The following is a 24,872-nucleotide window of genomic DNA, read 5'->3' on the forward strand; positions in this document are numbered from 1 at the left end:
TTGGTTTGGCAAAAAGCTCTTCTCCATTTGCAAAGTATACAATTTGCCGCTGTGCAAATTGCAGTCCTGGGAATAGACCAATTCTAGGAAGAGTTGGTGGGGGTAGCGTATACATATGTTGGCAGCGTTCACCGTTTGCAATTTATATATTTTTTATTGTCAAATTTTGCAGAGACACAGCTCCAAGATGAATATGGAAACGGCGCCGCGTTGGAGTTGAACTGAAGAAGTGGGTGGGGTGGCAGGTGGCGGGATAGATGACTTACCCTTGTCTCGAACGTGATATTTGATATCCTGTGGCCGGACACTTTGGGGAATAGAAAAACAAAACTCACGTATGCCCCGCCTCGCCCACTCATGAGTTAATCATATGAGTTTGAATATTCGTGTTTCTAATTCACATGAAGGTACATATGATTTTTTAATGCCTCCTTTGGCTCTTTGTCGATGTTCTTCAGGGTTATTGGCATGTCCTTCAGGCGATTGTTTGTCATGTGAATTGGAAAAGGGGTAGTCAAACTTCTTATTGACATTTAGACATTGAATGTAATATTTTTTAAATTACTCTTAACCCTTCCTTTTAAAAAGAATAACAATTTCCACACACATATTTGCTTAATAAATTCAATTTATTTTGAAAACATAAAAATACTTAGGATATAGATTAATGTTTGTCTTCATAATTGTTATTATTAATATTACATACAATATTTTGTTGAACATTAAAATGAAAATATATATATATGTGTATATATATATATATATTTGTTTAGCAGTTTTTACATAAATATACATAATATGTATAAATAAGTTAAAAAATTTATTAATTAGACTAAATTCATTGGAATGATATAATATCAAAATAGTTTTGCATAATACAGCGATTTTGTTAAAATTTCACAACTATCTAGAAGCGAAAACTTGGAACATGTTTGTAATTTTCTTGTTGTTTCTTTTTTGTTTCTAGCTTGCAATTTGTTTTATATGTTTGATTCATTTTGTTTTACATTTTACAGAGTACGACACGCACGGTTTATATCGAGGGATCTTTTGATTTTCATTTGTTTTCTGGCACTCGAACCACGGAAATACAGAGTCACATACATAAAGAAAAGAATGGAAACTCGATTTGATCTGGAATAGCTTTGGTATGTCCTAAGATGAGAGTTCAGCGAGCTATATGGCAATAATATTTAAATTGTAATGAGAACTGGAGACTGACTATAGTGAGTTTGACTTGCATTATTTCGTATTTCTTTGGTATTTTATTTTTTGGCAACATTGGAAATATTGTGTAACTGGCTGGCTTAAAATTATTTAAATGGTTTTAATTTCATCTGTTCTTTGGAATCGCTTCAAGCTACGGCGAATGCTTGACCATCTATTGCACATTGATTGCGGTTGGTTTGGAACTGGGCCTGCTGCTCCTGTTATACCAGCAGCGACACCTTCTGACAGTTGAGGCCGCCGCCCATCTGGGGGGGTCCCCCGTTCGGAGGCGGTGCACCCTGGTTCGCCGGGGACACTCCGCCGCCCGCTGCCGCCGCCGCTGCACTCAGCTCGGCAGAGGCCGCCGCCGCTGCTGCTGCCGACATGAAGTCCACCTTGCCCAGGTGGACGCGCAGGTCCGTGTGCTGGGTCTCCTTGTGGCGCCGCAGATCCACTTTGCGCTGGAAGGACTTGTGGCAGAGCTTGCAGGAGAAGGGCTTGTAGCCGGTGTGCTTCCGAGAGTGCGTTATCAGGTTGGAGCTCTGGCTGAAGGCCTTGCCGCACACCTGACACTTGTGCGGTTTCTCACCTGAAATGACAGAGGAAAAGAGAGAGGTGTTAATTAAGTGGAATCAATAGATGGTCAAAATGATACAGTTAGGCTTATTCATATGGCTTAAAAGAAGGGGAATGTACTTTTATAACTAATTTACTTCACTCTAAGCTCAATATTAAGTGAGATATTGATTTGATACAGAATATAGTATTTTTAATGTATTTCAATTTCATTAATTTACTGGGAAATCAAAATATACAAAACATTTTTTCTTGTTTATAAGTAATATAATAAATTCCTTAAATTTCTTAATAATTGTCCAAAGTCCTTCTTAGTAATATGTATTATCATTATTACGATCTTTGTACTATACCAAAATCATAGCTTTTCTTAGAGATTCTGACTTATTTTCATATTATTATCATGTGCTCTTAGCAAATCCCTTTTTTCAACAAACACTTTCCTTCCACATTCGCCATTTTAAGCGACTTTTCTGCTTTCAGGACTCAACCGATTCCTCCCCCTCTCCAATACACACAGATGCAAAAGCCGAATGTCTCCCATCTCAAGCGTCATCCCCAAAAAAAATCGTATCGTAGCCAGACAGAAAAGCATTCCCCGCTCTGAATTTTGGGACCCCAAAGATTCCATGTAAGTCATCTCCGCAGACCACAGGCAGGAGGTTCAACCACCCCCAATTATTTTCCCCCTCTCAGCGACAATGGATGTCCTGGAAAAAAGTACCCTTGCAGAGGATGCTTTGGTTTTGACAGAATTTTTAGAATGCATTTTAAATGACATTTTATAATGTTAATAGTGTATTTTTAGGTTTTGTTTTGATAAATAAATATTCCAATTGTAAACTTAGTTCAAACTTAGTAATTTATTTATTAATTCGTTTTAATAAAAATATTCTATTAGTCTTCATTTAAGAAATAATGATTTCTCTAATACAAAATTGTACAAAATATCTAGAAATTTATAATTATGTATATTAGACAAAAATATGTGCAGTATTTAAGTTTTTTTTTTCTTTAAACAAGGGTATCAAATCGTCTGTTCGTCACAGAAATCTTCACATCTCTCGTTTAAATTTAAACTTGTTGGTTCTTTTGCGTGATGTTCTGCGGTTGCCTTCGCACTTAAAGGCAGAATTTTTCCTCGACTTGATAACATTTTTAAAGTAATTTTGTGGTGTTTTCAGTTTTTTTTACATCAGGTTTTCCCCCAACTTGGGCCTTTTATACTCCATTTATTGTTCATTTTCATGCTGCTGAATTTTTCATTAGAGATTTGAGACGAAAGCTGACTTTGAAATGAACGATTTTTCTGGCGCCAGAATTGTCATGAAAACTGTGCTTCTTGTAATGAAATCTCGGAAATTGAAGATGGAAATGAGGAGTTCTTAAATAACTTTTTAAAGTTTACAGAAGACAGATGTTAATTTCCTTTTAAAAATGAATTTATTACGGGATGGGTCATATTTATGTAAATATCATTGGACTTTTGCTAAATATATTTTAAATTACATTTATAATTACCAAGAAGTATAAGATATATTCTTTAATTACTGCGAGTTTCTTTTCCCTTTATACAGAAACTTTGATTAAAACTTTTCTGGTGCTTATAATGGTAGCTGAACATATGCTTTTCTACGTATATATTTTTCTCTTATCTATAGCACTCGGTTGTGCTGAGATAGTGGCCTAGACTTGTTGTTGGGTTACATTTTATGTACTACACACACACACACACCTAAGAGCTACCCCCAGACACACAAAAACACACACTAACACAGCGACAGAGATTGGGGGCGACGGCAACAAAATAACGACGATAACATGCTAACTTGAGAGGACCTGACTCCAGAGCTCCCTACCGAGAATCGGGGAAGTGTATATAAAATAAGCGCAGATAGGGGCTTATATAGAGGAGAGCTAAGAGAGAGAGAGAGAGCGAGAAGATGAGAGAAGCCAGGGAAACGAGACAGAAGACAGCTCCGTTGGTATATAATGGAATTGCAGCGACGTGATTGTGAAACATTCGACCGTAGGGATGTGCTCTGATTCAACTTTCAGCTCCCGCGGCATAAGGACGCCCTGCCTTTCCTTGGCCATGGCCAAGTTGGAGTGGGCGGGAGTGGGAGTGGGTCGAGCAACAGTAAAATTGAGTAGTCAGGAAGGCTCTCAGTTGGCCTCACCGAGCATGCCTGGATGCAGGGTCTGAAGGACTCCGTTTCCATGGCTCGGGGCACGTTCGTGCACTATCGGCACAAATAACGTCACGTAGTCGCAGAGATTATAGAGCAGCTTTTATTATTTATCACGGCCAAAACGACCCACGAACACTAACGAGACCAACAAAAAGGAAAAAAAAAAGATAAAAAAATAGAAGGAAAAGCAAAATGGAAACTAGGAAAATCCCGTCGGCCGTCGGTTCGAGGCTAGTGCCTTTTTGTATATGGAACTTATGTATCCCAGGGCCAGTGCTTTTTGCCCGCCTTTTCAGGGATTTTTATTGCCGCATACATTGTATACTGTTAAATCTTAGCTGCCTTCTGAATTGCTTTCCTTTTAGTCTTCTAATATTTTAAGCTTTAGTTTTTTCCCAGTTTGCCTTTTCTTTTGAATCCGCTTCCTAATTCAACACGTCCGCAACATATTTGGTGGCCGGGCAATTTGTGCTATAAGCAGTGGGAATTAAATCACGCATACGCCCCGTTGAGCGACGGCAAAAACGTATGGGAAACGTTATTGACATGGTTTGAAAATCGATCTAATAAGAATCTGGTAATCTAATATATTAAAAATTGTATAATAATTTTACTATGCATATGCTGATAAGAAGAGCTTGACATTAACAGTTAACAATTAAATCGAGCATACGGCCTGTTGAGCGACGGCAAAAACGTTCAGGAAACGGTATTGTATTAATTTGAGAAGCTATTTAATAAGAATCAGCTAATCTAATTTTCATAAAATTGTATTGTGAATTAAATATGCATATGCTAATAAAAAAATGTTGAGAGTTTCTCTATGACAAATATTTCATATTGAACAAAGAGTACAAATAATATATTTGAATAACTAATGAGTGATTTTATATCGGAAAGCAGTGATTAAGGAACTGCTTATTTCAATTCTTAAATTGTTTTAAAGTGTTTTAAGTTTAAAAAAAGATTTTCCTCAAATATTTAAAGCCCATCTTTCGGTTTAATTTATCGATTTGCGTTATCCCAAACACATTTTCCGCCTCAGATTCACCTTTTGAATGGAAAACAAAAGTCATGAATAAATAAAATATCCCTAAAAATGTGTGTTTTTTTTTTCTTTTCCTTCTTTTTATAGCGCATAAATTTAAGGAAACGAAAATCTGAGGCCAGGAAATAAAAGCGAAACACAAAACCAAAGAGAGGGAAATGGCAGCAAAGCACGGGCTAAGCATATAAAAACATTTGGTCGAAAAGTAAATACGAAAACGAAGAAAACCAGGAAAGAAACCGGAACGGAAAGGCGAAAAATTGTTTAAGAAAATCACATCAGATGAAAAGAGGAAAAATCTGCTGTCTGGGATGGAAACACGTCTCAGCACGGGGAAGAAAATTAAGGATAAGTCGTAAAGAAGGAAGAATTCAGCGGAGGAGAACGCAGGGCGGGGAAAACCAAAACACTCGGATGGTGAATCCTGAGATGTTCGGGGCCAGCATCAGCATTGCCACATGTGCCTCTCCGCTATATAGCTATATATATACGAGGGGGTAGGGATAGAGGTTTCCTCGGGAGGGGCGGCACACGTCCTAAATCGAAGACGGCAACGATAAAAATGTCTGGAATATTTCTCTGACTCTCTCTTTTGCGGATTTCTCTTTCACTGATTTCACCAGACGCATCAGCGAGGAAGTCTGCTTATTAGGGGTTATTATCCTTGCCATTTGTAAACTGATTTCAAGCCCAGCAGGAATTTCGCTTTTTATGCTTAATGATCCAGTGAGCGTATATATGCGAATGAAATCTGATGAATCAATATAGAAGCGATTACAGCGAATAAATTTGAATGTTATGATGGCAGGACAAAGAAGTGAGGTTATTTTCAAGGATAAGCCACGTGGTTCGAGGTTTATAAGGTTTGGATATATAAATCAAAGGAATTTTGAAGGTTTTTATGAATTTCGACTGTTATTAAATAATTTACTTGTCAATAGATAAATTATTTATAGTTGATAAATTATAATTTAATTTTAACGATATTAAAATAAAAGGAAATACAAAGGATCAAAATTAAAAAAATAAAGGTACTACTGTATTTAATATACTTTTTTTTAAACATATTTATGCTGAATAATTAATTTAATTTCTTCTTTTAAGCTTTATATTTTATAAAATAAAAATCTACATTGGCCAAACACACAATAATGTTTAAATTTAAGTAAATAATTAAGAAACGCTATTTTTCTGCCAATTTTCATTATATTACAAATTCAAAGAACAATATCTAAGTCTCTGGTGAAGTCAAAATAAATCGCATTTTAGATTCGGAATTTTCACATAGCCATCAAGAACTTGAAATCGATGCTAATGTGTCAGCCCCACCCTGCGACCTTCTCCCCATTTCATGCCCGGCTCCCTTTTGCCTCGTTTTCGCAATGGCGTTTCAGTTCCGTTTCGTTTTCGGTTTTCTAGGGGTGTGTATGCACTTATACCAAGGCATGGCGTCAATGTGTGCGTCTCGTATTTGTTATTCGTGTGTGTGCGCGCGTATAAAACAGAAAATCAAAATCTCTTGACTAAATTTTTCATTGGTCGACTGTGATTTCTCTGTCTGCCTCTCTTTCTCTCCTTCTCTCTCTCACTCCCACGTGGCCGTTCGCACTCTCTCGCACCCTCTGCCAGTCTGTGAGTATGCGTGTGTGTGTGTGTACTGCAGCAGACCTTCCAGTATATAGATTCTTTCAGATTCTTATCAGAAGCAGCCGTTTCAGCTCTCTGCCTCTCTCGCTCGAGTGCACAGCTCTCGTTCTCTCTGTCGCTCCGGTTCTCTGGCACTCTCCCCAGTGATTTTTCGAGAGCAACTGGGTGCTCTTTCAGCTGTCGTCTGCTCCATTTTTTTTGCACCCCTCCCCCAACGCCTTTCCACCACCCACCACCCCCCTTTCGAGAGTCCGTTATATCTGATTCTGCCGATGGCAAATGTAATTGCAACTGGCGACTGCGGCTTTCGGTGGTGGTTCTTGCTTCGACGCTTTAATGGCGACGCTTTCAGTCCCCCAGCACTACCCCCCCTTACTACACCCATGCATTGCTCCCACAATCTGTCCTTGTATTAATGGCGAAAATCTTTAAAGTTTTGTTTGGGGTCTTAGGTGTAGATTATTGTTTGAGGTTCCTAGAAACTCAACAAATTGATTAAGCTCTTTAAAGCTTAGCCGAGAATTAAAAAAAAATCGAAGCTACTGTAAATCCAATGGGGAATTGATATAAATAAAGAATTTGTAAGTATTTGAAATAAGAAAGAGGAATTAATACTTTGCTACATAGACATTACAGAAATTAAACTATTTAATAAACTTTAACAAAAATCAGTAAGAATCTTTTTTCCTGAATTACATTTTTTTTATTGTAATTTATAAATCGTTATAACTTTGCTACCGGTTTTCAAGTTAAGTTAAATGCTGTCGTATATTCAACGAAATGTGTATTTAGAACTTTTTGATCAGAGTAGTTATATTTAGTAGCATACTTTTGTGCAACATTGTGCCTGATTTAAAATCCACAAGAATTAACCGAAAAGACTCAATCAACTTTTGCTTACCTGTGTGTATGTAGGTGTGCTTCTTCATGTCGCTCTTTTGGTGGAACCGCTTGCCGCAGTAGTTGCAGGGATAAGGCCGCGTGTCGCTGTGAATGAGCAGGTGCGTCGACAGCGTGCTGGAGCGCTTGAAGCGCTTGCCGCACTGCTTGCACTCGAACACCTTCTCCACATTGTGCACCGCCCTGGAATTGGGATGGAGAATGGAGCGGGATTAGAGGAGTCACCATAACGAGCGCTTTGCCGTAATTAAGGTCCGGCTATTTCCCCCGAGGGGCACCGGAAGTGGATGTGTTTTAACTACAGCCACAAAGGCAAACATTTGGTCAGGCTGAAATCCAGCCATTTTGGCCAAATTAAGTAATGCAGAGTGTCCACTTCCGTCCCAGACAGGAACGCCACTCACAACACTCAGAGAAATGAAATAGTTATTTGAAATAAGTGGAAAATGACTTCAATTAAAATTAAACTTAAATTCCTTGTAAGTTAAAAGAATTCGAAATGAAGAATGGATAACATTTACATTGATTACTATTATAAATCAGTTAGATAAATATTACATATTTCATTAATTCAAAATAAATTAAATTAAAAATAACTCCTTGCTCTATTTACTTCATTTTATACAAAAAATCAAGGACTTAGGTACACTTAATTTTCTCTGAGTGTTGCCATGCATATCCTGGCCCCAAGCCGGCCACTCCTACTCCCACTCCGCGAGGTGGACATTCTGGACATACCTGTGTTGGCTGAGGCTGACCTCGTGCCCAAAGGTCTTGTTGCAGAGCTCACAGGCATAGGGCTTCTTGCCGTGGTGCGTCCGGCGGGAATGGACCTCGAGGCCGTGCGGCGTGGAGAACATCTTCTCGCACTTCATGCACGAGTACAGGTCGCTGAATTGGTGCAGGCCCGGCCACTTGGCGGCCATGTGGTGGAAGTGGTGCAGGTGCGGCGAATGTGGCAGTCCCAGGTGCCCGCCGTTGGGAGGCACGCCCACTCCGACACCCACACCGACGCCCACGGCCGCCGCAGCAGCTGCCGCCGCCGCCGCTGCCGCTGTGGAGTTGTTCTGTCCGGCGGATTGCAGTGGCACCATTAGACTCCGCAGACGGAAGAGATTTTCCTGCGAGTCCGGATGATAGCTGGCGGGGAGGAAAATATACATTTAATTGAGGCAAGTTAATTAAGATGGGTCCCGAGCTGCACAAGTTCTATGTCTGTGGCTGGTGGAAAATGGGGAAAAGTCTACGAAACCCTAAGCTGGTAATGAAATTGTGTTAGTCATGTTCTATAACCCTTTAAAAACAAAAAGTTGTATGCAAATGTAAGAGCTTAAAGGGGATATTTTATGTGTGGCTTATTAAGAAAAACCTTTTCGATTTAATTTAAAAACTTCATTCATTATTTTTGGAGTTGGCTTGAGACTTGCACTAAGTGCGATTTAAAAAGGTGGGGAGGAAGTACCCTTATAATTTATTAAGTTTATTAAAAAGCCTCGAATTCAATTAAAATTCAAAGAGTGATTTAGTTGCTACAAATCTGATTTGATCATATATTTCTTGGCCTTAAAGGACTTTAACTTACCCCGCTGCCAGGCTAGATTGCTGCTGTTGCTGTTGCTGCTGCTGCTGCTGTTGCTGCTGACCTTGGTGGAAGGCAACGGCGGCGAAGAAGGGCAGGGCAGGCGAGAAGAGTGGACGCTGGAACATGGCTGCGTCGTAGTTGGGCGGATATCCCTGACGCATTGCCTCCAGCGGGTTAAAGGGCATGGGTAGGCCGCCGGCGGCCAGGTGACCCAGCGGCGGGCTGCGTGGCGTGCGTCTCTGGGGTGGCTCATCTCTTCGCAGCAGCGCCGACACGGAGAAGAGATCGGACTTCTTGGAGCCGATGCTCCTGGCACCCCCATTGGCCGTTATAAGCAGCTCCGAGGCGGAAGCGGTGCTGGGAGAACTGATCCGTGGACTGCCAGGCGGTGAGTCCACCTCCAGCTCCACCGACGAGCTGCTCGAGTGCGAACGGGAGCGGGAGTGGGAGCGGGAGCGGGATCGCGAACGAGAGTGCAGCGAGCGGTGCGAATGGTGCGATTCCGCGTCCTCCATGTCGATCTGCGAGGAGCAACGACTCCGGGATCGCGAGCGGGAACGGGATCGCGACTGTCGCCTCAACTTTTCGCTGGCGCTGATGAAGGCCGGCTTGGAACGTGGCTGCTGGAGCTGCTGATGCTGCTGGTGCTGTTGCATCTGGTTTTTGCTCAGCATGGAGATGGAGTTGTTGTTGTCCTCCAGCGAAGTCAGCGGCTTCAGGCCAACGGCCGCTGTTAGGAGTTCAGTCTTGACCAGTCTGCTAATGCTAAATGCCAGGGAGGCATCTGAAAGATCAAGGAAAAGGTAAAGAATATTAGAAAAAATATAATAATAATTAAGGAATTTATTTATATTTTAATTATATTTGGAGCATTCTGAGATCAGTTACTTCAATCAGGACAATCCGTATGCTATGTCATCAATCTTTCCAATACAAAAAATTATAGTCGGGAAGGGGAAATCCACCTGTTCACCCTCACACACCCAAATACCCTACGTATGTGTGCCAGTTGTCGGCGTATCGAATTTCAAATGTAATTATTTTCGTATTCAATCGCCTAATCCACCTTACATGACCATTAATTCACCCTAATCAGTGAATCCTTCCCCTCTCGCGAACTGTTTTCCGCATTTGACATCAACGCGTCATCATCCGCCGTCGTCACCCCGAAATCTTTGGGCAGCGATGACGGCCACGGACACAGATACAAATCCCGTATACGGAAACGGCGCCGGCGCTCAGGGTTGACGCGGCACGCCCCTGGACAGGAGCAAACACCCGACAAAAATGTCAGTGCCAAGGAGAACTTTAACCCTGAGATTTCATTGTATAGTGTCTTTGGTAATTGCTAAGAAATAAACTAGGGAGAGTCTATTATGTTTAAGTAATAAAGAACTTTAAGTAAACATTAATACAAATCTATTAGTATTTATCTAAGAGTAAACAATGTTTAAATAATTATACACACCAAAACTAATCATTATCTACAATCTCTGTTTTGAATCCTTCCGATCGCTGAAACTTTCGTGGGGTGCACACGGCCCAAAATACACATCCTCGAAGTCTATCGCCTGTCGAAATGAAATAATAATAATGTGCGTTTAAATAGAACATCTGTTCGGTCCACACTCGGCTAAATGGAGCATGACAAACCAGAAAACACACTGCCGAAATGGAAGACCTTGAGGGAAGGGGATTCCGGAATGAAACTCCGGCGACATCCCGACATCCTGCGTGTGCAAATTGACGCAGGCGCATTGGCTGGGGGGGAAGAGGGAAAATAAAAAGAAAAAGGAAAATGGCAAAGCAGGAACAGGGGCACTGCTCGCGGGAAAGGGGTACGAGTGTACGCAGGCAAGTGAAAACCGCGACGGGGCCCGAGGCGAATCGAATGAATGAATGAATCCGCATCGCAACAAAAGAATAACAATTTGACAACATTCTAATTCGCCACGCAGATAAAAGTAACTGCTGCGGATGTGCCGAGATCGGGGGGAGTAAAATACAGGGGCGGTACTTTGATTCCGGGCCATAGTCGTCCGTAGTCCGTAGTCCGTAGTCAGTACGTAGTCTGCATTCAGTGAGGCGGCAAAACGCAAAGCCAAGCAAATATAAACAAAGCCCACGCACTAAACGCGGCAGGGAAAATGAGCAGAGCCCAAAGTATCCAGCGGATACACAGATACAATCGGAGGGTGGATGAATGGATGATCGTTTGCTCGTTTGCTTTTTCCTGCCATAGTGTCAAGTGTTTTTATTGCCCTTCTGCCTCTGTCCTTGTTCGCACTAAGCTCTTTGGATTTTTGGTTTTTGATTCTAAGTGCTTTTCAATGTGGAAATATGCCACAAAGAATGCTTCTTATGGATAGTTGATTTTTTAGAGATTTTCAAAGAAGAAGGTGAAATCTCAATTACTTTTTGATAATATTCTCTAGAATATGTTGTACCTTTATTTGGAATTATAATAATATGGATTGTTTAGATCATGCCTTTGTACTTTTCTCTTTCAATGTTAACCATTTAAAATATAATTAAACTTCAGTTTAAGTAGCAGTTGTCTAGTAAGTAAAAATAAAAGATATTACTTTAAATAATAAGAGAATTCAGAAACTAAAATCTGAGTAAAATACTCTCTTTGTAAATTATATTTATATGACAGCAAACTAAAAATATGCCTATGATAACAAGAAGATTTTATAAACCATTAATATTCCAAATATCACTTCGTTATTTGGTATACATATCTCTTATATTCTTTGCACATTCTAAATATTAAATAAACATATATTCATATACCCGTTTTTATAAAAAAATAAATTATTTCTTGTTGAAAATTCCTTTTGTAAAGCCCTCGTTTCAGACAACCGTCATTTCCCGCTTATCGCATAAAACTAAATTTTAATCATTGACATTACGACAAATGTCGATTTGCCCCGTGAACCCAAACCCGGGGCCCAACCCTTCCGTTCTAATTATGCACACAATCGTCCCGGGAGGATTTCCACCAGCCAAAACAGAATTCGAATCGAATGGAGTAGAGTACGGCAACACAAGGGCCCAGAGCAAGAAGGGGGCTTCGGCTTTGGCCCACACAATATGAGAGAAATAAAATTGGAAACGTTTAACGTTCGGCGGCAGCCAGTGGGCCAAAAGCAACCCCAAGGACCAGGCAGGAGCCAGAGCAGGAGCCGGGCAAGTGGCTCTTGGTGGCGCACGTAGACCGACTTGTTTAAACGATAATAATGAGCTTAAGCATGTGCCCAATGTCGCTTCGGGGTGGCGATTCCTCCGGAAGCTGGGAGGGCTGGCAAAGTAGCACCAACAGCCGTCCCCTCAACCGGGCCGGGGCAGCAAAGTCATAAATTTGTGCACATTAGACATAGCCGTCGTCCGACCCGCACATCCCCCCGAATTAGACCTAACCCTCCTCCTGGCACGATGCTCATCTGTTTTTATCCGCCCGGGAGCAATATTCACGCACTCCACGCACTTGTTCACATAAAAAGAAGAAGGTAAAATAATTATTCGACACTGCATGGTAATTGAAATCATTGTTATCCTGCCCTGCTCTGCCCCTGTTTTGTGTCCTTCCGCCCACGCCATCTCATTGTCAGGCTTATGCCAGGATTATTATTGTTTTTTGGGGCGATTTGCAGCCATTACAATTTGGTTTGGGTTAACGATTTGCCCGGGCGCGTCTCTAGTAGGAGGTGTTAATTTCTGAAATTTCATTTATAATTACTTGTGGGTGCCTCGTAATATTCATGGGGAAGATATTACAGCCAGTGTTTTTAAATATTTTAGGCAGAGGTAAGAAAAGTGGAACTATATTCTGCAACAACTGAATCTTACTTTAATTTAAGGATAGAAAAATAACCTCTTAATTTATGAAACCTAATTAAGCTGTCTCTGAACTTATTCAAATCATCAATTACTGCAATGACGTCAACAAAAATGATTTAAAGTGAGTTGAAATCTATTAAATTGAGACCTTCTCGTTGTGAGTCTTTTTTTAAGCCAATATAAAATGAATTCGAATCCTAAAATGTAATACTAATTTCTCGGGTAATTTACAACATCTATTTTTGCTGCAAAATCAGTAAGTCGAGTATTCGAGTGGGTGCAAAGTGTGTTCGAGTATTTTGCAGGTATCGACTCGATTAAATCGGGAGCAATGTGGGTACTGGGCAACAGTAGTTGGGGGCCGGGACTGGTCGTAATATTATAAAAACAAATTCCGCTTTCGGCAAATATGAAAGTGGAAATGGCAAAAAATAAAAAACAGCACAGTATAAATAATAAAGAGCCTGGCGATATGGCCCAGAAGAGGGCCATAAACTGCGAACGGTTAGATAGATTAGGCCATGATTTGGTCTGTTGGTATGCCAGCGAATGTGTGCGCATGATTTACGGATTCGTTGAGATTTCGATTTCAACTTGGGTTCGGATTTCGACTTGGATTCGATTTCGGATTCGGATTGGGATTGCGATTGGGATCGGATTTCGATTGGATCGATAAGCGTATCAGCGTTGTTGGTGGAGGAGGTGGAGGTATAGAGGAGAGCTCTTTAGCCCGCATAAGCTCAACTCGTTGAGTGGCATTAGATGGGGATTGCGTATCCAAACACTCGACCATCAGGCTTCAGGCAATCTGCTATCGGCTATCAGCTGACAACGGCCGTCGGCTTTTGGTCTTTGAATTGCAATTGCAATTACACTATTTACTCTTACACTGCAAATCAATCAGGTTTAAGCCCTGCAAAAATTCAACGTTCCATTGCAGGTACCCTTCACTCTAAGTACACTCAGTTCTCCCTTTTCCCAGCTGCTTATCGCCGGAGCTATAAATCAGAAGGCTATCTAAACTTTAGACTACAGCTTTTACCTTTTTCCTTTCGCTGATAAATGACATTTAATTGGTGGTTCAATGAGCCGACTGTTTTCACTCATTTGAGTGCTTCGATTACCAAATTTCAGTAATTGTGGCACTATAAAAACAAAGTGGGAAATATTACGGGAAAGTTATGGGTTACCGGTCTAAAAATGTAAATCTATATATAGGCTTCAGTTACTTTGACTTTTGGGTTCAAAGGTATGTATATATATTTGATCATATGAGTTTTGTGGATGACTACTACCATTGTTCTCCGATATCGGAGGTGCAGACTGCGAGTCGGTTTTTATGACTGTTATAGCTGATATCTACTCTGGTAGCTTTTATGGCTGTACAAATTCGATATCGAAAATCGCAGTTTCTCATACTATCAGCAACGGGAATCGATCGAGCACTTCTAATTTCAATATTCAAACAACGAACGTGACAAACGCCAATGCCAAACTGGGAAAGGGTTCTGTTCTGTCCTCCTTTTTTCCCCCCAAAAATTGATTTTTCTTTGCCAAACATTCGAGCGATGATAAACCGGACTGGACTCGGAATCGAGGGCATAAATAACAACACAAATGGGTGGAAATTGTGTGAAACAGCTCCGCAGTTGAGCTGCACTTTCTTAATGTTGCACGAACTATGTCTGCGGTTGCGTTGGCCTTTGTTTACTTATCGGTCGCTCGCTTACTTTATGATGCATTTACTCTTTCGATTTTACAACTGGCCACAGAGGATATTGACATGTTTAGATGTCGTTATGTATTTACCTCGCATCGTAAATCATAACGCGTGTGCGGTGTGTGCAGTGTGTGTGTGTGCGCAGCTAACTATCTATCGGACTCTTTCTGGGTTTTGTATCTGGCAGATACTCGGGGTGTGGATGTGGCCTTCCTTCCACTTTATTTGGCTGACTGTCTCTGTATGGCCTGGATATCTTTACAATGCCCAATTTTCGTCTACTTGTGAGAAGTTGAAGAATATATGGCAGGCGACGAGTTGCCAATGATTACGACGTGTGTCGTAAATATTTCATAAATATTGCTCTGATTTTCGTTGCGACAATTTGTTATTTATCAATAGTGAACTTTGTGATCACCACGCTCGTGAAACACATTGCAATGAATTCTAAATACTCTGTAAAAGGATTTAATGGGTTTGGGAAATATCATACCATAATTTGGAGTCTTAATTGCTGAATTCTGCAAGACTTCAGTTCGTTATAATGTAATAATATACAAATAATTTAACACTATGCTTTAATATAATATCGGTTTCACTGCTAACGAATTTAAATATATATTTATTAAATATATTTTTAATAAATTTCTTAACATAATGTATTAACCCTTTTCGACGTCTATGAACTTCCTGCAATCATTACTCACTATTGTAGCTCAACTATCTAATTTATGATATAATACCCTGGAATCCAATCAGTTCTGGGTTGACAAATCCCAAGTTTCGCTATAACTCTTTCTGATAAGACATATTCTTGACTAAACGTCATACTTGTTTGTCGACCGTTAATTTATTCGATAGGATATTTCGATTGCCTTTTTAATTGATTCGAATCGCTGTTCAATTGTTTGGTGTGATTGAAAACGGCTCAACAACTTTATTATTGAATTTATATAGATGAATTTGGTGAGCCATATATAAAAATAGAAAGGCACCTCTATGGCCCGATAGGTGTTGCACGTAAATCATGAATATAATTTATGGGCTCAATGTCGATTTCAGATGTCCAAGGCACCGTTCTGATTTTCGGGCTGATATCACACGAAAAGTATGTCTCCGAATCTCTTGCGTTCTGGGAATGAATCAATGCTGGCTGGAGGTCTTGGCTCAAGTAACTTGTGTGGGGGAGGCCATTTAACCCATGAACCCCTTTGGAATATTAGTCGGCTTTTAGTCTGGGTCCGGCCAATTTCAACAAATTAACTTAATTCGTGACTCACGGCGGTGACGACTGGCGGTGTCAAAGTTCTTCTCTCTCTTTACTGGTATCGCGTTAGACGTCGAATCGGCAAAGAACATAATTAATTGAGTCATACGGCGCACTGGCATATGACAGAAATTAAGATCATCCATTGATGGGTGTGAGTGTGGGTGGTGGGTGTGGGTGGCTAATGGGAAATCGAGACTAAATTTCCGACTGACCTTTCGGAGCAAGGTTGCGACTTAATGGTTACGAAGATAGGTTTGTTTGGGTTAGTCTTAAAAAATTATAAAACGAAGAACTTCTGACAAAAATTACGTATTAAAACAGTAAGATACTTATTTAAATTATTAAATATTCAGACGTAGAATCAAGTTTTATATATTTTTGATTTTTTAATCTATTAATCTAATACTTTCTCCAGTTTGTTTTGGTAAAAGAAACTACTGTCTTTTATTTAAGACCAAATATTATGATGCATTCAATTTTAAAGTTTTTTAATTATTGGATTTCTTTTTAAAAAAGCAATCAAGTTTCGGCCTTTCAGTTTAAGCCCTAGAGATTTTCGTTCTACATGCGAGTGTCCCAACAAAGATTCCCGGCTCCATCAACAGGGGCAGGGGCCAATCAGTCACCGGAGAGACCCGTGGAGTTCAGCCAATATATTGTCCCACCGAAAACCGAAAAAAATATTCCAACAAACAAAGCGAAATTCATTTTCGCCACAGCGCAAGAGGAACGGCGGTGGGAAAAGCTGGGGAAAAGCGCTTGTCGCGGCAAACGGAATTGAAAATTCAGTGTGCGAATGTATCTGGGTGTGTGTTTTTCCGCATATCCATGTCTGTGCTGGAAGCGGCGGAGAGCTAAAAACATATCCGTTGGATACATGTAATGCCGGTAAATGAAATCCGCTTGTCGCTGCCAGGACGCCACAGTAAGTGTGTGTGTGTGTTTGAGTGTGGAAAAACCGGAAAAAGGGATATGGGAGAAGGAAAAAGGCTCTCACACACAATAGCACTAGTAACCGCTACCAATTTGGCTAGTTCATAGCCAATATCATCTAGTTTTTTTTAAGTCTAAGCCTTAATAAGTATTTATTTCCTTATGATTTTTTAATCTTAATATAGTAAAAGATACATTTTTAAGCTTGAAATTGTATTTTACTAAAGTGTGAATATGAAAAATTTGCAATGTATAAATTTTAAATACTTGATAGTTTCTTATATTATTTTGGCTGAAAATTATTTATATTAAAATTTGTATACTAAAGATTTTACAATTTCAGAATACTTCATTATGAAATGTTAATAAAAAAAGCTCTGATTTAAATTAAAACGATATAGTTGTTCGTTATCTTATCTTAAAATCTTGCATAAAAGCTTACAATGCGAAGTTTTTACCCTTAAAATTAAAGTGCAACCTTTGTCACCTTTAAATTTGTTTACGGAAATTACTTATAATCCCTGAACTGCGACGATAACAACATTCATCGGAATAAATTGAAATGGATAACGGTGTTGCGGCTTTAAGTGAGCATCCCTGATGGCCAGGCTCCCAAACACACACACATACATACACACAGTGGGGCTCTCATTCATTCATTCACTGGTCATATTTGAAATTCAACAGCGATGGCGATGACAACGGCGTCTGCACACAGTTGTCCGTCCATCCATGTGTGTATGTGAACTGGACTGAAGTGGACTGGACGGTGGGGTGGAGTGTGTATCTACAAGTTTGTCGGTACGTAGCACCGTATCCGTATCCGTATCTGTGTATCTGTGGTTCGGCTATGGATTTTTCAATCCCCGATATCCATTTGTCCGCCCCGTGTCCGCACCGAAGATTTGCACATTAAGCGCCGCACTCACTCACACACTCTCAAACGGAATAATGAATATTCGCTCCTCGCTCCCCGCCACAATTTTTGTTTTCCACGCTTTCACCGAATGGAAGTTGGGCTTTTTTCCAATTAAACTGACACCGTGCAGCCTTTTGTGCTCCCACTTGGACATGGCCACCGCTGGTCATATTTTAAAATCGCACATTATTCAAATAGATTTTTTAAAAATTCTTGTTTTTTCTGCTCCCTCCTCTTTGGGGGATTTGTCGCAGCTCGTTGCGAATCCGTGTTTTACGGTTTCCCTGAGTTTTTTATTGTACTTTTTTTAATTAACTCGGCGAGTTTTAAATCTGACCGAACATGTTGACGAACGGCAATCTATGCAAAGGAGCTTAAATGGACTAACGTACGTACTGAAACTATTTTAGGCTATATCATCGATATTTTCAGCTATTAAATAATAAAAAAATGTGTACATTTAGCTATATACATACATGCTAAGCTGATTGCAAAAACCAAATATGCTTGTATTTTGATATTTTTATCTAAAAATCTTGATATTTTTAATAGTGTTTAACTGATATGTAATTAGATTACGAAGTTAACAGTATGGATATAATATATTTAACAAAAAGAACACCAAAGGATAATGATAAATGATAATTTTCCAAATAAATTAATATATATTGAATAGTTAAAGTTATTTGGCATTAAAGTATAAATCTGTATTTTGGGGATATTGAAATAATATTACTTTCAAAAACAAAAATCAGTTTTAAAACACTATTTTCAACCAAATTGGTATTATAATTAGAAATCGTAATAAAAAGAAACAAAGACTTAAAAAAAAATAAAAACTGATATTAATGAGATCAAATATAATTTACAATAAAATAAAATTTAGCATCACAAGTTTGTTTCATTTTTATATTTTACATACGTGATATAGAAATAGTTCCAATTAAAATAAAATCAAATTATAAAAAGGGTTTTCCCAAAGCCAACAAATATTATTCACGATTTAATATTTTCGATAAAGTATTAATACAAACTCATTAGATTCTGCGATTGATGTGATAAATGATGAACATAAGGAACTTTTATTTTTGATTTATGAAACCCATGTTCTTAGAAATTTCTTTTAAATATATTTTACACATGGATATCCTTTGAAAAATTTCTTTGCAAACTTACCGTCGGAGTTGCGCTTCTTGGGTGTTACCGCTTTGAAGGCGGAGATGGGCGCATACTCGTGCGGCGATGTAGAGGCCGTCGGCATTGGTGGCTGCGGCGGATTCTGGGCCGCCTGGTGCTGCTGGTGTTGCTGGTGGTGACCCAGGGCCGCGTCCGCAGAGATTTGGATGCGCTGCTGGAGGAGTTGCGTGGGCGAGGGTATCGTGGCCATGGCCGTTAGGGCGCTAAGATCGCGCACCTGCAGCGAGGCGGAAGTGGAGGCGGAAGCGGCACCGGAAACGGACGAGGCGGAATTAGAGGCCGTGGATGACTGTTGCTGCTGGCTGGCAAGGAAGGGTCCGGGAAAGTCGGACGCTATGGCCGGCTTAAAGTTGCCCAAACTGTAGTCGAGCGGCAGGTGGTGTTGGTGGGCGGGCGGCGCAGCAGGATGCATTAGATGCTGGCCGGAAGTGGCTTGCATTTTGGCTACGTCCATTTCGGCACTGAATTGGTTTATGTTTTTGTTTGATTTTTAAATATATATTTTGTTTTTAACTTAAGCTGCGGTCAGCTTGGAGTTGTTCTTGGGCTTTAGCACTGCAACCGAATAGTTGGGTTTACGCGACGGCATGCGACTGCGGTTACGGTGGCGTATACGAAACGGGTTCCGGTGGCTACGGTGGCGTATACGCAACGGGTTCCGTTCCGGAAGGAAGCGTTCACTGATTTAGAGCTCTGCTGCTGCGTGTGCTGCTGCTGCTGCTACTGCTATTGCGAGTGCTGCTGCTTTGCGCATAACTGCTGGCTTCGGCGTCATCGAGCGGACTGAAACCGTAAAACCTAATCACGGATCCGTGGAACGCTGACGCCGGCGCCCGGCCGAGAGTGAATCTCTGCCGCCGAGCTTGGAAACCTCTGCTCTGTCGCTGCTGCTGCTTCTGCGAGTGCTGCTGCTGCTGCACTTGACTTACGCAGAACTCTCGATACTCGTCTGTTGTGCCAAGTGTTGCGATTTTCGCCTAGATTTGGCAGCGACAGCGACGCCGGCAGCGGAGCCAGCGAGATGAGCGGGGCCGAGGGTGGGGAGTGGAACGCCACTCGTTGCTTTTTGTCCCGTTCGAAATCGGAGTGCTCCGACTTTACCGTTGCCAGCGAGCGTCTGAAAGCGACTGACGACGAGCGTGAGCTAGCGGCGTTCCGCTCAGCGGAAGTGCTCAACCACCACCGCCGTGCCGAAGAGTGCGAGTGGGAGCGAGACGACGCGAGCTTCCAATTGGAATCGCGGCGACCGAGTGGAATTGAAACACTCACCACCATGGCTGCATGCGCCATCCCGCTCTCTTGGCCACGCCCCCTTCCAGCATGTCGCGGGTAATCTGGGTTTTTTGGTAGCTTGTTGTTGGTATTTTTAGTGCGCATACCGCTTTGATTCGTTCAAATCAATGCGGCCGCCGCACGAACAAAGGGGTGGCAGGTGGGAGGTGGGCTGTGGTGGGGGTGGTGCGTGAGCTGGGCGCGTGTTTGCCAGCCTTTGGTTTACCTGTGCCGCTCTGGGGGCGGGCTTAGCTTCGACTATTTCTGGCTGGCCTAGCTTAGCGGCCATCGATTTGGTAATCGGCATTGTCAGTGGCACTTGAGTTGCCCTCGCCATTTAATTTCGAGTGCTGCCTCGTCAGCTGTCAAGGTGCTTGAGTGGCCACCACCACCTTTACCACTACCAGCAGAACCCTCGCTTGTTGGCTCCACTTCCCAATGGCTTTTACCATTCGACACTTGCGATTGGTTTTCTGGACTTAGCTTCGAATGATATAAGTGATTTCCACGAAGCTCAGCAAAATTGTTGCATACCAACACTCTTGCAATATAGGGTTTATATTTGATATCATATTATAGAATATATAAACTTAAGTATAGAATTTTATAATAGTGACACTTGATTATTTTTATTTAATGTTAAATTTAGTACATTGTTATTTAAGAAGTGAGGAAGCTAAGTTTGACAGGCTTTTAGTCTGTTCGATCCAATCTTTTCCAGAAGACCTACTTATGTATAAAATACAGAACAGCTACATATCTATAGATAGAATTCAAAACGTCCTTCAAAATAAACAAGAAGGGAAACTAACTTCGGGAAGCCGAAGTTTATCTACCCTTGCAGTCTTTAAATCGATATTTTTATGATCATTTATTGTGTAAATCAAAATTTTGTAAATATCATAACTAAGCCAAAAATGCATTAATTTAAATTCGGAAAGCTGTCATATGTTAGTTTTTAGTAGTTAAACAAATCTGCTTGCCTTATTTGAAATTTAAAAAAATTAAATTTTTTGTAATTTTTTTAAATTTTAATGATGTAACCCCTTATAAAATTTTTAAAATTTCAAAAAATGTAGAAAATTTTAATTTTGATCGGACATGCCTAGATTAACTCAGCTTTTAATGCTGATCAAGAATATATATGATTTATGGGATCGGAAATGATTCCTAGCAGCGTTACAAGCTTCTAACTTCCAGTATAACACCATTCGTTGAACCGTTATTTATCTATATTTTATATGAGAATCATATTTTAAAAATCTTATAACTAACCAAAAATGCATTAATTTTAATTCTGAAAGCTGTCCAATGTTAGTTTTTTGTAGTTTTATACATTTGCATACTCTATTTAAAAATTAAATTTTTATAAATTTTTGACAATTTTGACGATGCAACCCCTTATAAAATTTTCAAATTTCGAAATAAAAAATTGAAAAATTATTTTTGCCTCCGAATAAGTCTTAATCGACTCGCCTGTTGATGCTAATCAATAATGTATATGATTTATAGGGTCGAAAATGACTTCTTCATTGCGTTTCAATATTTCGATTTAAATTATAGTACCCTACAAGGGAATAAAAAATTTAGACCATTTCTGTGAGGGGTTTTAGCTAACTCGGGATTGATTCGTAATTCAGTATTTGTCTATAATAAAATAAAAATGTTAAGATGATTTTATTTTTTTGTTTATATATTATATACTTTATATTTTTAATCAATAATTGTAGTACGTATAATAACAACAAGAACACAAACAAAGAATTTAACTTAAGTTTATATATCTACCTTTGCAACAATATCACTTCACAACTAGTATAGGAAATAAATCTAAAATGGATGTCACATTGATGAATTGCAGACGAAAATTTGTCAGTACCCTTTATTTCGTAGATTAAGGATATAGATTAGGAAAAATTCAATAATTTATTAATCATTGAAAGTAGCCATATTTGGGAGTACATAGAAACTTCTGAACATTTGCTTCTAATTTTTATAACAGCCAAAGGAAACTGTTGTCAGATCAATTCCAATATAACCCCTTCTATAACTTTTATTCAGATGGCCCGAAAACTGAGTGGATCTTCAATATGTATACCTTTACTGCAGATTAAAATCATAATACCCTTTGCATAGGTGAAGGTAAGCCAAAATTAAAATAGCAATCGATAGCAACAAATAAAGTTATCAAACAAAATGTACAGATTAAATAAGCTAACATATTTAACGACTAAATGGATATACAATTATTAGCTTACCATTTGGTATATTTGATACTAATTTATTTGCGATTAAGATACGATAAGAGTTGACTGTAAGATTTCCAAAATGGTACCCTTTTTCGTGTTACCTGCACACTTATGATAAACTAGAACCTTGTATATTAAGGTGGAAAATGTGACAAGTAAAACAGGCTTAATTGATGCTTAAATCACTGAAATTAAAATTGTATCGCATTCAGATACAATTTTTACATGCAGTAATGATTTGTTTCCACAAAGACATCAGAAGATAGATAGATTTTCTAATTACAATTTAACTGTTAAGGAAAAATTAAGTGTTTATTATTTTTCCATTCCTTTTTTCTCATTTATATTTCTCCCAATGATGGTACCCTATTCAATGACAAATAATAGCAACACATGAAGTCTGAGATTTCAAAGAGATGATGTTCCGGAATGCAGCAGGAACTGGGTTCTCGATCGCGTCGCAGTTTCTAAGCTTGAGGGGATTTCCCGAGCAAAGCTTTATGTGAACCATAATTTATACAATTTTGACAGGCATCTAATTTTTAAAAACTCATGCATTTAATTGCGACATTAAAAGCACAACTCTGGAAATAAATACCCTGGGGTAATGGCAGATCTTTAAGTTCCCCCCAAAAATACAAAAAATAGTCTGGTACTCTGGTGGAGCGCACACATGTCGGGTTGGTGCTGCTGTTCCCCTCGAAGTTATGACAAATATTTACAAAACACACTGGGCTAATGTTCCCATTTCATCGGTCGCATAAATAAGTCTTATGAGCTCCCGTTTTTGTCGCCCGTTTTCGTCACAGATTTCAATATTTCTCGTCGTCCCAGATCCCAGCTTCGAATTATTTGTGTCACTTAGTTTTTGGCATCGTTCCGCCACCACATGGCAACGATTTAAAGAATTACACACTAAATTTAGTGCGAGCCAAAGTTGGAGTGGAGTTGAGGAACAAGTGGAGTTTTCTTCACTCTCGTTTCAGGCATTTGGAGCATTCCCACTCCCTGTCTGTCTTAGATCCAATTAGACAGTCAGGGCTATATACAAATCTGGCTGTCATGTTGAAGGAGTGACATGCCATCATTAAGAAGCTACACAAAGTGTTATTGCAGGAGTATAAAGATGTTATAGCACTGGCGACCTTACAGGGGGACAACTTTACACAACGATTACATTTAAAAATATTATAAGAATAAATTAAAGGGGTTTAGGTTTTAATACACAAGTTTAATGAATTATTTTCAGAAAAATATGGAGAGGTTCATAATGTTTTGGGTGGTAAACAAAAGCTAATTATTTAAGATCTTTATATACCTTTTATAAAGAAATAAAATGTGAAAATATCGTACAGCTGTTTTTGCATTCTTTTAGAAATAAATTTTATCTTGATTAACAAAATATATTCATAATATGCTACCTTTTCTCAAACAAACAGACTAACCCTATACAAGAACAACTTCAATTTAAATTCCTATAAAAAAGGACAGCTTACGAACAGCTTATTATTATACAACTTTAAAAAAATATATAAGCCAGACATCATATATGGTAGTCTGATAGCTCTACCCGCTTTTATTTGAAAACGCTATCAATGCAGTCTCATTGCCATAGAACCCTCTAAATTGTAAGCAATCGTTTCCAAACAATTCGAATCGTAACGACTTCTCGATTGGATTCTATATTGCCCGGTTGTAATCAAGAACCGAAATGAAATGAACTTTTACAGTGGATAATAAAATATATTTTTGACATGAATTTTCAATCAGAATTTTAATAACCCTTAATAATAACATGGCTATCAGTTATCAGCGCACACAAACGGTTATCAAAGTAATTTTCGTTTTGTGGGTTCTGTTCTTGTACACTGTTCAAAAAGTTATTTTTTATTATAGATTTCTAAAGGGTTAATCATTAATTGTATATTGAGATCTTTGTAAGCCTTAACGAATTTTAAAAGTAGTATTTAATTAAAATAATTAGTTAGAAAGTGAAGTCTCTTAAAAACAAATGTGACTTAGAGTTTAGAATATATGAATGTGAAAGAATCTCCTGAGAAAACTTAGGATACATTAAATTACATAAATTTTAATGTCTTAGCTGCTGGGGACAATTCTAGAAAGTAGTATAGTTTAGTAGTTGTTAACTTAGTATCTTTATTTTTCAAAGCAAAGATTCTACGGGTATTCAGTTATTCGCTTCCATAAATGGATCAGATTCAGTAGTATTTATTAGTCTTTTCAGAAGCTTTCACCATTTTTCTCTGTGTATAAGTGGAGAAATAGGAAATCCGAGGGAAATGCAATTCCATGGC

The 24,872-nt window shown here is 39.3% G+C and overlaps 1 protein-coding gene across 1 annotated transcript; it reads right to left on the reverse strand.

Moving 5' to 3' along the window:
• Nucleotides 1-610: 610 nt before the first annotated feature.
• sens-2 (zinc finger transcription factor senseless-2) lies at nt 611-20,237 on the reverse strand. The gene is made up of 5 exons (XM_020954853.2): nt 19,016-20,237; nt 9,155-9,938; nt 8,311-8,712; nt 7,574-7,755; nt 611-1,798 (listed from the first exon to the last, which is right to left on the reverse strand). The coding sequence occupies exons 1-5, from the start codon at nt 19,488-19,490 to the stop codon at nt 1,431-1,433; spliced, it is 2,211 nt and encodes a 736-aa protein (XP_020810512.2). The 5' UTR covers nt 19,491-20,237; the 3' UTR covers nt 611-1,430.
• Nucleotides 20,238-24,872: the final 4,635 nt, after the last annotated feature.

This window comes from Drosophila serrata, unplaced genomic scaffold (genome assembly GCF_035046125.1).
Source record: "Drosophila serrata isolate PLE 108 unplaced genomic scaffold, ASM3504612v1 contig_245, whole genome shotgun sequence".
NCBI classification, from domain to species: domain Eukaryota; kingdom Metazoa; phylum Arthropoda; class Insecta; order Diptera; family Drosophilidae; genus Drosophila; species Drosophila serrata.